Source organism: Hemibagrus wyckioides, linkage group LG07 (assembly GCF_019097595.1).
Source record: "Hemibagrus wyckioides isolate EC202008001 linkage group LG07, SWU_Hwy_1.0, whole genome shotgun sequence".
In the NCBI taxonomy this organism is placed as follows: domain Eukaryota; kingdom Metazoa; phylum Chordata; class Actinopteri; order Siluriformes; family Bagridae; genus Hemibagrus; species Hemibagrus wyckioides.
In genome coordinates, this window is record NC_080716.1 from 14342580 (window position 1) to 14358229 (window position 15650).

The window sequence follows — 15650 nt, forward strand, 5'->3', positions numbered from 1 at the left end:
CAAATTGCAGCATAAGAGCATGAGACATACTGTGTGTGTGAAGCAAACTGGTATTTCTAGAGAAGGGATATTTGTCAAGATTAAATTTGGCAATTTTAATATATTTTTAGGCATTGTTGACAAACAAATAATATACTGTTAATATCTAACATTTCAAATTCACACACTATTAATTTTCAGTTTCCAAGTACTTTATTGGCATGATTGCTAGCAAACAATATTGCCAAAGCAGCAAGATAGAAAGGAGAATTCAAAATAAAATAAAATAAAATAAAATGCCAGTGCCAGTGTAGGAGAAGGGTTATGTGAGGGCAATTATTTGCATATACAAAATGTACAAAAGTAAAAGATGAATAAAGAAAAATAAATCTAATGCATGTTGATTGTGTAAAACTGTCTAGTATAATAAAACAAAATATTTCCACACAAAGTTCTATAAAGAGCACTAAACAGTAATAAACTAAATCAAATCCATATTTGATGTCAGCACGCTTTGCCTTTTTCGTGCAGTAATTCTCTCAGATACAGTGGGTCAGTTCATAAAGGTGTTTCATAAAGATTTTCCAAGTCATTCTCCTGGCCTCCATTATGTTGTTTTTAAATCAGGGACGTTGTTAATTACTTAAGTTGCTTCTTACATTAATGACGCATCTGCTACAGTTTGTTTCATTGTAATTTATACATTCGGTTTGGGGACACTGGTATTTGAAAATGCTTATAAAGTTCCTATAAGACGTGAAATGAGTGATTAAGACAAACTGTGTAGACAGACAGCAGCACGAGAGTTTTGTTTCTCTGTTGCCTGATTTCACTTACAGATTATAAGATGTAGCACTGCCGTTATTGCATCTACTCAAACTGGTGAAATATGTCTTCTTTCTCTGCATCAATTAAAGCCTCTTATTCTAACAAAAACCTTTTATTCTGCTATGTGTCAGGGATGGCGTGGCAGACTAAAAAAATCAGAGTAGCAATTCATCTGAATTTTCAAACATTACACTTTATTAGAACATTAAAGATACTCAGAGGATAAGCATAAGATGCTGCTTAGGTTTTTATTTATTCTTTCCTTTTTGCTGTCATTTTAATTTTGTTGTCTTTTGCTCTCTCTCTCTCTCTCTCTCTCTCTCTCTCTCTCTCTCTCTCTCTCTCTCTCTTTCTCTTTCTCTCTCTGTCCATCCCATTCCCTCTCCTTTTTTTCCTGTGTTTGTAATTGAGGACACGAGGCTAGTATATGTGCGTGTGACTAAATCTCTCGACTCTTCTTGTCACAGGAGATCACTAGTTGTCGTCAGAGAAGGTGGGCGGAAGACTATGGCTGCCCTCGAGGCTTGTGGGGTGTCTGTCTTACACACACACACACACACACAGGTTGCATATGCAGAGTTAGAATGGTTTTCACTCTCTGTTCGTGTTTATAGTATCTTATCATTAAGATATGCCACTCATATCGACAGTGAGTGAGAGGAGCAGGTAAATCGACACCCCTGACTTTGTGCGCCTTTTAAACGTGCTTCTTAAAAGCGCTATTGACACTAATGGAGTGGTCCAATAAGCAATCAGGCTGCTCGTCAATATGTTTGACTGGTGAGAATTACTCCACAGATCACTGCTGGGCCTGTCTTCGCTTTTAAGTTTATTAGAACGAGAAATCTGTTCCGTGCTGATTTCGGTTCAATGTGTCTTTTCGGGCTAAAAGAGAATCGCATTAGAGTTCATGTCCAGCAAAAGGAGTAGAGGGGTTGGGCTTTTAATGCTGTGAGCGTTATGAAAAGTTAATCCATGAGATAGCCTGTCGTGATCATTGCCTCTGGAGCTTGCATGCATCAGTGGCCAGCTTGCAGGATCATTTGCAGGGGAAATGAGGTCTGAAATAGTGCTAGTGATTCCACTGGCCGAATCCTATTTTTGCAGTTGACAGATGAATGCTATGCCATTTTGTTGTATGTGCTGTGACATTATCTGCTAGACGCATTAGAATGTGACAGATTGTATAAAATGACCAGGGTTCGCTCTTCATTCTAGATCTCGATCGTGTTCTGCTTGCAGTTAGTCTCTGTTTTGTCCAGTGTCTACGAATCACACTTTTGTACTTACTTTTGTACTTATCGAGCCTGAGATGCTATATATATATATATATATATATATATATATATATATATATATATATATATCAGATTTTGTTTCTGCTAATCTCTCCTAGTCTCCCACGCAAGCGCTGCTTAAGTGACGGTGCTATGACCAGGCACTCTTCTGTGAGCAATTCACATATTGCTTTCAATGACTTTGATTTATTTGCTGTGAAATCAGGGGGCAGGCTAATAACACGGAATGAAATTATTTGTTTATCAGATGTAATGTACTTTCTCAGGGGGTCTGAAACACTGTGACTCAATTCCCTTCACACACAAATATTTCTGCTTGTGATTAGCTGCTGTGTCAACTTAGTTAACCTCATCTGTGCTTTGGATATATGTGTGTGTGTGTGTGTGTGTGTCAAAGAGAGAGAGAGAGAGAGAAAGAGATAAAGTCCATTAGAGATAAGACATATCTCTTGTGAAAACCTATAATCATTTGTAGTCTTCTGTAAAGCCACAGCAAAGGGTTTTGGTTGTAAAACTCTTGAGTAATTCACCTAAATTTTTATTACCTTTTCAATCCACCATGTGTGTGGCTACAGACATGCGTAATACAAATGTGAGTACGGCTTACCATGACAGCTTGCTTAAATTTTTTCTGTTTGTCTCAGGGTGCAGGGGCTTATTTAGGAGAGAGAAAAAAACATACCCTATTATCAGTGGCATGAATTGTATCTTGGCACACACAATGGCTCGGGTGGAACTCAATAAAAGAGTTAAAGCAAGGACGATTTCAAAGACAGCCTGTCTGATAACAAAAGGGCTCACCTGATAATGAACGTCTCATAAGCGCTGCCTCGCCTCTGAGGCAAAGGCGCAGGGAGGAAGTGGAGATAGAGCGAAAGTGCCTGCCGCTTGCCAGCATCTTTTATGGCTAATTGAAGCATTTGGAGTAAAACTGCCATGAGTCACACCCTTTAGTATTGGAGCAGGTTAATATATTGTGATCCTACAGTTAGCCCGGAATTGCTAAGATCTTTTTAATTCAGTGATGGTTATTAAAAAGAATAGGAAAGCAATGTTTTCTTACATTTTCTTCCCCTTCCAACATTCTCCTTGGGTGATCGATTGTAGTATATATGATTACTGTGAATTTCTTTATTCATGCATTAGCCCCTGATATTAGATCACTGTTTCCCTTTTTCTGTCAATTATAACTCTCTGAATGAAAGCTGTTGAGACCAGTGGTAGTGAAAGGGAGCAGAATTGACTCACATGGTTGAGGCTGTGGGTTATTGATCAGAAGGTTGGGGGTTTAAGCCCCAGCACCACCAACCTGCAACTAAGAGCCGTTAAGCAAGGCTTTAGCTGTGTTTTCTGCCCCTACGCTCTGATCCTAACTTCCTAAGCTGGGATAAACAAAGAAAAGAATTTCACTGTGCTGTAGGTTATATCTGACAATTTTCTTCTGATGAGCAGCGAGTGATAGAATGACAGTTCGACTTTCTGGCATGATTTCACAATTTTATAGATTACATTGTGTCACCTGCTACAACTTCTTAGACCCAATCTTACCAGCAATACAGGATACAACTTTGAGATAACTGTATATGCTAATTATGGCACATAAATTTCAGCATTCCAGATAGCCAACCTCTGCCAGCATTAAGTTATATTTTCTGTCTGTGGAACCAGACACTTGTAGTGTTATTCCAAAGCCTCAAACCGCCTGGATTTGTAATACCTAAAGGAGAATAGGTCAAAGAATGACCTGGATCTCCCAGATCAAGTTCCTTGTCTTAACACAAAGACTCTTTTCTCTTTTATAACTCAACTAGATGGCAGGATGGAAACTTTGAACCAAATCTAAACTAGAAAGCAAACAATATTTGAAATAATCCTGAAGGTTTTCTGATTGAATTGACATGCTATGAACTATTGATGTTGGATTGATGGTATTGAATAAGCCACATTTTTATAACTGATAGAAATCCTTCAAACAACTTTCTCCCCAAAGCTGTTTTATCTCCAGACCTCAGAGGATCTATTGTGTGTTTGGTTTATCTCTGAAATTTGTCATCATTTTCTATATTGAATAAAGGATAAGGCCAGAACAGTGCTATCTTCACAGTGAAGTTGCACTTTGTATCGAAGACGTGCCTGTCAGTGGTTCATCAAATTCTACTGCTATCAACTCCTGGGGTCATCTAAATAGGGAGCGATAAGTAAAACAGCCTCTGTTTTGATTTTTCAGAAGCTGTTCCCATGAGGATAGTGTCATGCTGGCATGGTAATCTATTCAGCTATGAATAAAAAGTGAATCAAATAGGGTGATGGTTGCACATGGGATACCCGTTATCTGCAAGCGATGTTAATCCTGTGGTGTATATAAAAAGATTTGTTCTTGTTGGGATGCATGCACCATGACCCGTGGCAGTTGGGGTGTTTATCTTCCATGGTTGTTAAGTCCCATGGGTTTTGGCAGTGGAACTTTCGATGCCTGTCACAACTCCTCCTCCTCCCCTGGTGCTATCCCTCAGTTACTGCCCCTCCCATGTTACCATGACCACTACCTGAGGAAATTGACTCAGCAGCACACATTTGCTGTATTTCACATAATTGGGCTTTTTTTATTTATTTTTTCTGGAGTTTTTTTTGGCACTGAGTCATCTGTATTGTTACTTTGCTAGCTTTGCTTAAAAATATCACATTCATTTAGCATTAGTGGATTATCTCAAATTCTATGGATTGTTCAGCTCGTCAGCTCCCTTCTGTGGAGACAGAGTTAAGAACTAAAGCAACTTCAAGTTTCCTTCCATTGTTCCCCCTCCCTCTCCTTCTCTTTCCCTGGGTAGTTGCTGTGTGTCAGCCCAGTTAATAGGTTTCTTTTGGGAGATATTATTTTGGTCCAGTAAGCTGCATGCTTAATGTATGACTGACAGCACTGACTCATGTGGATAAAGCAATTTGTAGTTGAAAGAAATTTCGGTGCACCCTTTTCCATATAACACTGCAGAAAAAAACGAGCTCTCCATATTCTACTAACAACAGCAGAGTAGCGCCCCTCCCTCCTGTGGTCATGCGAGCACAAAGCGAGGCAGAAATCGACTTTTCCAAACTAAACTGTTCTATTTTCTCCTTCTGTTCTTTTTTCTCGCCCCTTTCCTTTGCCACTTTCTAAGAAGATAGATGAAGAAAATGAGGCCAACTTGCTGGCAGTGCTCACAGAAACCCTGGACAGTATCCCCGTGGACGAGGACGGATTGCCTTCGTTTGAAGCCCTGGCAGATGGGGACGTGACCAACGCCAGCGATCAGAGCTGTCCCTCCACCCCCGATGGCTCGCCACGCACCCCAGAGCCAGAGGAGCCCTCCTTGGTAAGGCATCCACTTTCCCTCTTCTTCAGCCTGCTTCATAATCCCCTCCTACCACAAACCATGTCCATCCTTCTTGTTCTTTCTTTTGGCATACTCTGTGCTTCTCTCGCTCTCCCCTGCCTGGCCCTCACATACACCAGATAAGGAGATGCTGCAGGCCTGTGACCAAAAACGGGTACGAGCTCAGCAGGCAGACCCTCTGGCAGGCTGAAAGCCACGGCTGTGTTCAGAACTAAGCCATGCAGCACAAATGAAAGAGCAAATTAAAGTGGATCTGTGTTCCTGTTGTTAATCTCATTGTATATTATTTCAGAAAGCTGGGCATTATGGGCTAACAGACCATATTAAACATTATGTAAATAAAAGAAGTTTGTTTGTATTCAAAGAAGGTTGCAGAAATAAGCCGAAAGAGGTTTGGGGCAGCGGAGTTCCTGGGAATTTTGGCTGGGGCTGTCAGTTCCATGCTTCTAACATTTTTTTGAAATTTGCTTATTTTTAAATTGGTAATATGTTACTGTATATCATGAGTGCTCAATACCATTGTCCCCCATGTCACATCTGTATTCAACAGCTACTACAGGCATGTAGGGATCAGTATATTATTATGCACTGTATTATGGCCAAACAAAAAATATCTGTATTATCAAAAGTATGAGAACAAGAGATCTAATACATTACTTTTTGCATTGTAATTGATTTCCAACACATATCTGTAATTATTTGGATAATTTTTTCAATTATTTCTGTATTTATTTAACAGTTTCTTTGTTTTTTTGCAGCTAAAGAAACTCCTTTTGGCTCCACCTAACTCTCAGCTCAGCTATAATCAATACCCAGGCAGTAAGGCACAGAACCATGCAGCCAGCAACCACAGGATACGACCAACACCTGCTGTTACCAAGGTATCTACATGCCTCATTCGTCATCAGAGTCCTGTTCTATAATCCTACAAGTGTTCCCATTTCCATATTTCTCTCGCCTTCTTTTCCTAATAGGTCTATATTTTCTTCCCTCTGTTTTTACTGTCAAACTGTGTAAATGGTCTGGTTTGGCAAATACATTTGGAAGAAACTCTGAATCTGAGCAAATGGTTATCCCATCAGCATCATCAGTGATATTCAATTAAATTTGTCCTTAATTTTTTAACTGTAACACACATCAGGTATCAGGTGTCTGTAAAATTTAATGAGTGACCTCTACTTGTTTTATCTCAGTCATCTGCATACATTACACACTTCCCTCTCACATACCTTTTTACACAGCTCTCTTTGAACAAGTTAATTTTCTTTAATGACTCCTCTGTTTTTGGAGCTCTGCATATGGCAGACTCTCAGAGGACACTGAGCTGTTTTCCTCCTACCACCAGCATGCAGAACTCACAGGAGCTATTCCAAAACCTTGTAATTAAGATGATGGGCAATATATGCTCACATTGCTGTGTACAGAGACAGCATCACAACTGCACCTCACTGACTTCCTGTTTTTATTTTTTCTTTATTCCTTCTACCCCTCTTTTCCCCTCATGCTTTCTGTGTATATCTCTCTCTTTAGACAGACAACCCCTGGAACAGCAAACAAAGAGGGGTCTTCCCCCAGCCAAATCGGCTGGTGAGACGCCCGTGCACTGAATTGCTCAAGTACCTCACTGCCAGCGATGATGCCTTCCAGACAAGAGCCAGTGAAGCCAAGAGCACCTGGTCAGGCTGCGACAAGGACAGGGGTGGGCCTGGTACCTCCTCCTGTTCGTCATCTTCCTCTCCATCTTCTTCATCCACTTCCTCCTTCTCCTCCTTGTCCTCCTGTTCCTCCTCTACTGCCTCAAAGAAGAAGCCCTCCTCTGCCTCCCTGTCAACGCAGCAGCAGCAGCAGCAGCAGCTGGCAGTGCAGGCCCAGAGAGGTGAGAGCCAGGCAGCTGGGGCGTATAGTGTGGCTGGTGAGGGGGCAGGGCAGTGGCGGCGTTGTACACATGGGGAGCAGTCCACCCCTGTTGTGCCATCCTGTGGAAGTGGCTGTAGCCACGCCTGCTCCAGTGAAGAGGGGAGGCCACCGCAGGGTGCTGACACAGGCAGCCTGGCTGCCGCCCGCTTCATTAGGTACATGCACTCTTACTCTCTCCCGCCTAGAGAGATGGGTCGCGCAGGCAGCTGTGGCCGTTGTCTTGAGGCGGGCGGCTGGGCTGGGGCCAGCCGTGCTGACAGGCACATCACTATAACTATTAGGAAGAGGAGGCAAGAGCAAGAGCATCCCATGCTCAGCCAGCTGCTGACCTCCAGACCCAGGCCAGCCCGTTATCGGGCCCACCTGCAAATGCCCATTGTGGCCCAAACAGACAAGCAAGATCCGCCCAAAACACCTCCTAGAGACAAAGGGTGGGACTGGCACGTAGTGAAAGATAGTCAGGGACATCAGATCATAAACCCAATTCTGGACTCCCAGGAACCTAGTCAAGCTAACTCATCAGATCTTGAGCTTTCAACCCTGGTTGACTTGGACTTAGAATGTGTCTTAATGCAATTTGAGCAGGATATAGGACGGTCTAAAATTAAAATGGGGCAAAATGGGGTGGATGTTCATGATGATTTCTTAGGTAGCCCCCTGTCAATCCCAGGGGGCTTGCCCAGTCCACTCTTCCAAGACTCTTTAGTTCCAGAGCACCCCCCCTCCACCATACAAGAGCAGAACCCACACAGACAGGCAGACTGCAAGCACCCCGATGACCAGGTTCCACCACCGTTAGGTAATCATTGCTGCATCCCTGCCCTCTGTCTCTCTTCTGCCTCTCCTCCCCTAACTGCTTCCCAGTTTGACTACAGACTAACCCTGATGCTAACAAACTAGTTTTACCCTGAAATACAAAATATGCAGCCAGTTGCATAATTCATTCCAAAGGGCATTCTTGTAAATGGGTTACAGACAAAGTAAGTGCTCAAGAAATGCTTTTTCTCACAAACACAATTGGAGCTGCCCATGATTTAGCATTGGACAAGAAAATTATGCTCAGTTTCTGTGCAGTCTTGGGAAAACATGGCTGCCTTGACATAGTTATCTAATTGAGAGACATTCCCCTAGCTGCAGTCGAAGACAGTCGCAGCCTCAGGCAACTGCACATGCTTCCTCGACTCTTCTTTCTTCTCCTGCTTTGGTTTAAAATGCATGCCAAATATTTTACTCCTCAGTTGGGTTTCCACCATTGCCATTTGTAATATATGTGTGCTGTATTTTCCTTTCCAACTCATTTTATTTATTTATTTATTTATTTTTATTTTTATTTTTTTTGCTTTCTGTCTTTCTGTGTTGTGGGTAAACTTTCACGTGGGTTGGATGTCTGGACACATGCCATCATTTCATCTTGCCTCAAAAAACCGAACAGTCAAACCAAAAAAAAAAAATTTAACAAAACAAACAAATGACGGGGTCAAGTTAGAAAACATTAGCGTCCTTTTAAATTGTTGGCTGGATAAAATCTCTAGCCACTTTGTATTGGGTTGGGAAAGCCACATCCTCAGTGTTAATGATCAAAATCTAAAATTTATTTGTAGATGTGGACCTGATATCTTTTAGGCACAGTGTGACCTAGTTAATTAATTACCCATGCTCCTTTGTGTTCTACAGCCAAACCAACCACCTTGCCACTTCCTTTGACCCCAGAGTCTCCAAAGTAAGTGAGAGTTTTTCCACCATTCTTTTAGCGCAGACAATCTGAACTAAAACACCAAACAAAAAAAAAGCGATCTAAAAGGTCAATGAGGCAATTTTTTAGATTTCATTTTCATTTGTAAGACCACACAATCATTTAAAAGTGCATCTTTCACTGCCATTATATCTATTCCTTTTTTATGTGTTGCAGTGACCACAAGGGATCTCCATTTGAGAACAAGACCATTGAACGCACATTGAGTGTGGAGATCTCTGGAACCCCAGGTAATTTTTCCTCATGATCAAAAGTAAACTACAGCAATTGATAGACTGTCCCTCTTCTTTATAATCAGCCAAACTGAAGCGTACCTTGTTTTAGTCTTGCAGCTTGAGTTGCTGACATTACATATATGTTTCTCAGTCTGGTCATTACATAAGACACAATTTTCACTGTTGTGTCCAGTATTTTGGGACTGGAGTCATTTGTCAAAATGGGGTCAATGGATAAGGATTTTGGTATTCCTACTGGATTACTTTTATTCATTATATATTTATTAATGAAGAGTGTTGGTGAAAGCTATAGGTAAAAAGTAATTAAAGCCAAATGAAGTGAATGTCAATTGAGGATAAAACACAAGTCTTCAGCAATTCTCCTTTTCTCTCTCGTTCTCCATCTCAGCGTAAATCATGCAGGTAATTATTCTAGTAGCCCCCATGCAGAGATTAATCACTGATGGTCAATAAAAACAAAATGGCTGCCCTTTTCTTCTCCCAGTGTGTCAGAATGAATGGGCCATTTGATATTCATTTACCATGTACCACTGAGTAATGGCCGCTCAGTAATGTGCACAGGTTTGACCTACCCAATGAGATTCAAGGTAGCACTTTTGTATTTGGCAGTGACACAGACTGAGATGGCCACATGGATTTCCAGAAGGTTTTAGGAAATCTATAGTTCTCTCAGGTTCTTTTTATTTGACTTTGAAACCCAACTCTGGTTTTAAAATAATAACAATAAGCATAAAAATGTAGGTTACTCCTTGGTCTCCTAAAGTTAGGTTTAGAAATCACCAGAAGCTGTTAAGTTTTGTCTCTGTTTATCGCACAGGGGTGTTTCTTCTAGCCTGAGGCAAACATCGATATACTGCAGATATTCTTATACTCGTCTCCATCTAGCGCAACCCAGATTTGTGAGTAGATATTAGATTAAAGCAGTCATCAAGGCAAGAACTTCAATCCACTCCTTTCCACTTAAAGATTAGTTCTATCCTGTTGCACATTCCCAAGTCCTACCTTGAGCTCTCCATGCTGAGATAATGCAGAGAAATGTGAAGAATAATTGCTACATCAGCTGGATAATATTTAATAAGTTATAAGCATGTCTTGCAAAGATATTTTAGTCAGACTAAATGTTCATCTAGCCAGCAAAAATCAGCACATTGACTTCCTGAAGTTCTGTAGCAGTGACAGGTTCTGCCAGAGTTTTAGCCAAACACCTGCAGAGTATTTCTAGAGTAGGTGTTTTAATACTGCTCCCTAATCCCCTCATCTCTAATAGATTTACTGTGGGCTGCTGGTGCCTTAATTATAGTATCTGTCGCACCCAGAACAGTCAGTGCGTTACTTCTTGCATGGCTTTTTAGATTATCATGAGGACCAGCTATGTCAGCTATAGGTAATAATTCATCCAGAGATGTGTGTGCACATTGTACCTGAGAAACTAAACCCACAGAGGTATGATTCTTAATGTTACATCCATCACTGACTGACCAGGATATATTTATTTAAAACTTATTCTGAAGGCAAAAAGGAACCTTATCTTACTATTCTTTGCACATTATTTTGCAATGATGGTTTTTCACTCACACATAAAAAGTTCTTTTAGAATGGAAAGAGTGGCAATCCTCAAGTTATAGTGAAGTCTCAAATTTACCTCGACCACATCATGATCATACCTAGGTTATTACAAATCCAAAAAGCTGTCACATGTAAATAAGAGATACAAGTAGTATCAAATACAAAAGCCTGGACGTATAGCAAACACATATCTAGATCACTTCCAGACAGAAAAGACAAGAGGGAGTATAGAGAGGGTTCAGTTGTTTGTGCAAGTGCATTAACAATGTCGTAAAATGGCACATCTCAGGATTTCTCATATAACTGCCATCTGGTGCCACATAAATCTGTTGGGACTGCCATGGGGGAGTGAGGTAGTAGAGCCAAGGAGAATTATAATACATTCCCCACCATCCACCAAGTTCCAGGTCCAGATTCAAAGGCATGCAGTTCATATAGATACCAGAGTGAGCCGTCAACAAGTTCCTTAGGAATGTAGATATTTTAAGATGATTCACAATGAACTTGCACAGTTCCTATTAAACAGAAAACTTTTATATACACATTCATTTGCTCTTGATTTTGCAATATGTATAATATGGTCATTTTTTAGAAAGAGGTTTGTCCAAAATCTGTAGTGATATGTGCTTTTTTGGTGTGTCATCTATGGTTTCATTAATTGGTCAGTATCTCAGTAAATTGGGTTGAGTAGAACTGTATTGCATAAATAAATTAAATTTAATACTTTATCTCTTTTCTTCCTCACAGGTCTGACACCACCTACCACACCTCCTCATAAAGCCAGTCAAGAGAACCTTTTCAAAGTATCACTCAAAACCAAGCTGTCTTCAGCTTCTTCAGCCCTGACGAACAAGAAGGCCAAGCTGAGCAATGGAAGCCCTAGCTCTCTTCCATTCAGTAGCTCCAGCAGGAAGGCCCATGAGAAGTCTGAGCTGTATGCCCAGCTGAGTAAGGCATCCTCTGCCCTGCCTCTGGGAAACTTAGAAGAGTGCCGGGGCAAGCGGCCTACGCCCCGTGTGTTTGGTGATCATGATTATTGCCAGGCCTCAAGCACAAAACGAGACAATGGCACATCAGCTGCCACAATCACTGGGCCTGTAGAGGGCCGGCATGTAGAACCTAAAGACTCAACCATGCCAGCCTTCTCTAATCTCACATCCTCTTTGTCTTCCACCAGTCCCTTATCTTCCTCTCTGGCAAGGCAGCTGCAGGGTCTTTGCCCCATGGTTCAGGAGGCTTGCCCAGACAAGGAAGCTCAGGGGCAGGACAACAGTCCTGCACTGGGTGCCAAAACTTCTAAAGAGTGCATCTCTGCTGGCAGGAAGCTGCTGCGAGACCAGGAGATACGGGAAGAGCTCAATAAGCACTTTGGTAACCCCCAGCAAGCCTTTTTTAGTGAGACTGAGCAAAGTGAGTTCCAGCCACTAGATGAAAGTGACTCTGGGGATGAGAACTATTACCCTTTTGAGGCCTACATGGACACAGGCCTTCCTGACTTTGAGGACCTAGAAGTGGGCCGTGAGCGCCTTCTTTGCTCTTGGGAAGGGACTCCACTGGAGATGCTCTTTGAAGGCTCACCGCCCTGTTCCCCATCCAGCAGCTTGCCTTCACAGAGCTCGGTCTCACCTCCCTCAACTCTGCTCTCGCCACGGCACTTCTACAACTCGCAGTCTGGGTCACGCTCTAGATCCCGCTCCAGGTCTTCCTCCCGCCACAGATACAGATCCCTCTCCAGGTCTCCTTACTCCTGTTCCCAGTCCCCAGATAACTGCTCCCCCTCTTGGTAAGTGCCAGCTAGGATTATCACAATCTCTACAGTGCTCTGATTGCAATTGTACATAGCTCAGTAAAGAGTACCTCTTCTCTAAGATGTCATGGGGAGCGCTTGAGTCTCACAGTATGATCGGCGGCATGGCTTTAGTGCAGACATGATGTTGTACATCAGTATGGCACTATGATTCATTACAAAATAGACAAAATTGTTTATGCTTTGTGGTGATTTATCACGTGGGTCAAATTGGTATTAAATAACCTCAATGAATTCATCCGTTTCTACATCTTTAAAAGTCACTTCTACCTTCTAAAGAGGGACTTTCTCATATAGTCTTGAACATGTCAATACACTGCAATGCAACACAATGAAAAATTGGTGTGTTTTCTCTTTGAAGAAAAAACTTGCCCAAAAGTAATATTCACTGGGAAAGAGGAGTATTTTTATGATTACTCTTGTTTTGACTTGAACAAGACAACTCTCCAAAATGCCACTTCTTTTACGCTTTCCCTGGTTGGTAGAATGACAATTCTGACTACATAGTGAGCAGTCACATTTTCACAAGCATTAGTGATATGCCAGTTTATGTTTGATGAAAAGATCCTTAAATAGATCGTCTGCATTTTAGGCCCACTTCTGCAAAGGATTTGATTTAACTATTACAACAAATCTGTTCTTTGTTGCACTTACTGTCAGTACAATGTTAATACTGACGAGAGAAGAGAAACAGTATTTCGATTCCTCTGTATGTCTGCACATATGGCGGTATTGACAATAAAGAAAACCTTGAACCTTGAAACCTTGAAAATAATCTATGACAGGAAGCAATTTTCAGTACATGCTAGTGTATTTTAAAAGCATTTTTCTATGAATTACCTATGAGAACTAAGCTATTGCTTTTACATATAAATGCTGTAATGTTTCTGCTCCTCTGATTGCAGGTCTCATCACACTGTTGATAAGAGCACTTTCAAATCCAGGACTATTAGAAGTCCTCAGTCTGACTCCCACTCTGGTCTCGCTCAGAGGCCCAGGTAAATATCTTACTTTTTTTGTATTGCTACCTTGTTGTATAGATTTTGATTCCTTTTTTGCAAAGGGAGTCAGCCAATTGCAGATCAAAAAGTTCTACTTTTTGACACAAAGCTCAAACTAAGCAGAAAGTAATGGCATGTGAAGTTGTGCTGACAGAAGCAGCTGCTCGATTCTTGACATGTTCCCTCAAGAGTCCCTCCTATGAGAGCCGTAACCTTTTGCGCTGTGAGAAGACATCTTATTAATGCATTTGTTTGTCTTCTTCTCTCAGGAAAAAAATGGAACTTAGTCCCATTTCTAGACACCACTCAAGGGATCTAATGCTATAAAATATAAAACGCATGATTGCATTTGTGACAAAATTTGTGTTTTTTTTTCCGCATAGGTATGACAGCTATGAAGAATACCAGCATGAACAGCTGCAAAGGGAGGAGTACCAACGGGACTATGAGAAACGCGAGGTAGAGAGGGCTGAACAGAGAGAGAAACAACGAAAGAGAGCAATAGTAAGTGAACCCGACACATTTTATTATTGTTGAAAATGTTATTATTATTTTAATATTACTATTATTAGTATTATCATTAGTAGTAGCAGTAGTAGTAGCAATAGCATTGGTGGGTTTTTTTTTCTTTTTTGTTCTTCTTCTCCATTCTCACATTCATGCATTCTTGAAGTAATTCTAGCTGTTTCTCCCTCCCTGCTTTGACTACACTCTGCTCTGAGCTCACATCCTTCTCCCTGCTGTCTCCCAGTAAGGGGGTTCATGCAAAGCTAGAACTCTGAATCATACAGGCAACACACATTTCCTCTTTATCCCCCAGTTGTGTATTTTTAACATCTTTGTGAAGTCTCTGAATGGTGTCAGATGCTATTAATCACACCACAGGCTAAATGTTATCGACTAGGCAGTGGGGGGAAAAATAATTGTGTTAAAAAAAAAGAAAGAAATCAACGCTATGGAAATCCGAGTCAACACATTTGGATTTAGGGAAGTTATCTGTTTTGAATATAATTCCCTTAAACACAATTCTTTCGATTTTTCTGCCTGACCAGTTTGTGAAATGAGACAGGTTTCCAGCTTGGTTCTGCCCTTTACTGACAAATCCACACATCAAGTGATGCACGTGTGGCTTGGTCTCAGCGTTTGCCTTTTTCTCCTGCTTTAGTGGCAGAAAGACAATTATGGGTAGCGTGAACCGAGCTGTCAGGAAAGATTTGGGGGGGCCAGGGGATGTGAGAGATTTATACGAATCATCAGCCTCAAGGTGTCATCTTTAAAACCTTGCTGCATTTATCAGCTGTCAGCAACTAAACCACCAATTCAGCAAACACTTTTATCTGTTACACTAATGTGCTGGTGTGGAGGAGGGGCTGGAAGTGGAAAGTGAAACAAATCTGGTTAATTTGTAATGTCATTGTCTAATCAAAGAATAGAACACTGAGGTACCAAGGTCAACTCTTACGTTATAGTCAGGCAATTCATTTACAAGTGCAAGTTATAGCAGGTCTGTGAATATGGCATGAAAACCAAGGGGATTGTATATTCGGTGCATAAATATAGTTTCACTAATACAAAAAAGGCCATGTTGTTTTACCAGAATTACATATGTATATGTCCCTGCATTGTGGCATTAATATTGTTTAAAGTCTACAAGACTTTAGAGATCAGACAGTCGAAAACAATGATTCTGGTTTGTTCTGCACCTTATTTTGAACCATTTCACTGCAATGATATGTTGTGACAAAAACAGAACTATGGCCTGTATCAAAACACAGGAGATGCTCACCTATGTTTGTGGCATGATGAAGAACAGATTTCCCTAATGAATAAAGTTTTAAAGCATCATCATGCAGCTCTGAATGAAATGAGCCAGTCATCATTATTTCTTAAAAGA

At 41.1% G+C, this 15650-nt stretch overlaps 1 protein-coding gene across 4 annotated transcripts in view; it reads left to right on the forward strand.

Moving 5' to 3' along the window:
* The window catches only part of ppargc1a (peroxisome proliferator-activated receptor gamma, coactivator 1 alpha), a 35157-nt gene that overhangs the window by 13265 nt on the left and 6242 nt on the right, over positions 1–15650 (forward strand). The window contains exons 3-10 of one of the 4 annotated variants that reach the window (XM_058395844.1): positions 5261–5455; positions 6235–6357; positions 7007–8192; positions 9068–9113; positions 9303–9376; positions 11696–12731; positions 13661–13753; positions 14140–14260. In XM_058395844.1, the coding sequence (XP_058251827.1) occupies positions 5261–5455; positions 6235–6357; positions 7007–8192; positions 9068–9113; positions 9303–9376; positions 11696–12731; positions 13661–13753; positions 14140–14260 (2874 nt within the window). The remainder of the gene's footprint in view (positions 1–5260; positions 5456–6234; positions 6358–7006; positions 8193–9067; positions 9114–9302; positions 9377–11695; positions 12732–13660; positions 13754–14139; positions 14261–15650) is intronic. The other 3 variants (XM_058395847.1, XM_058395846.1, XM_058395845.1) reach the window with 3 other exon arrangements.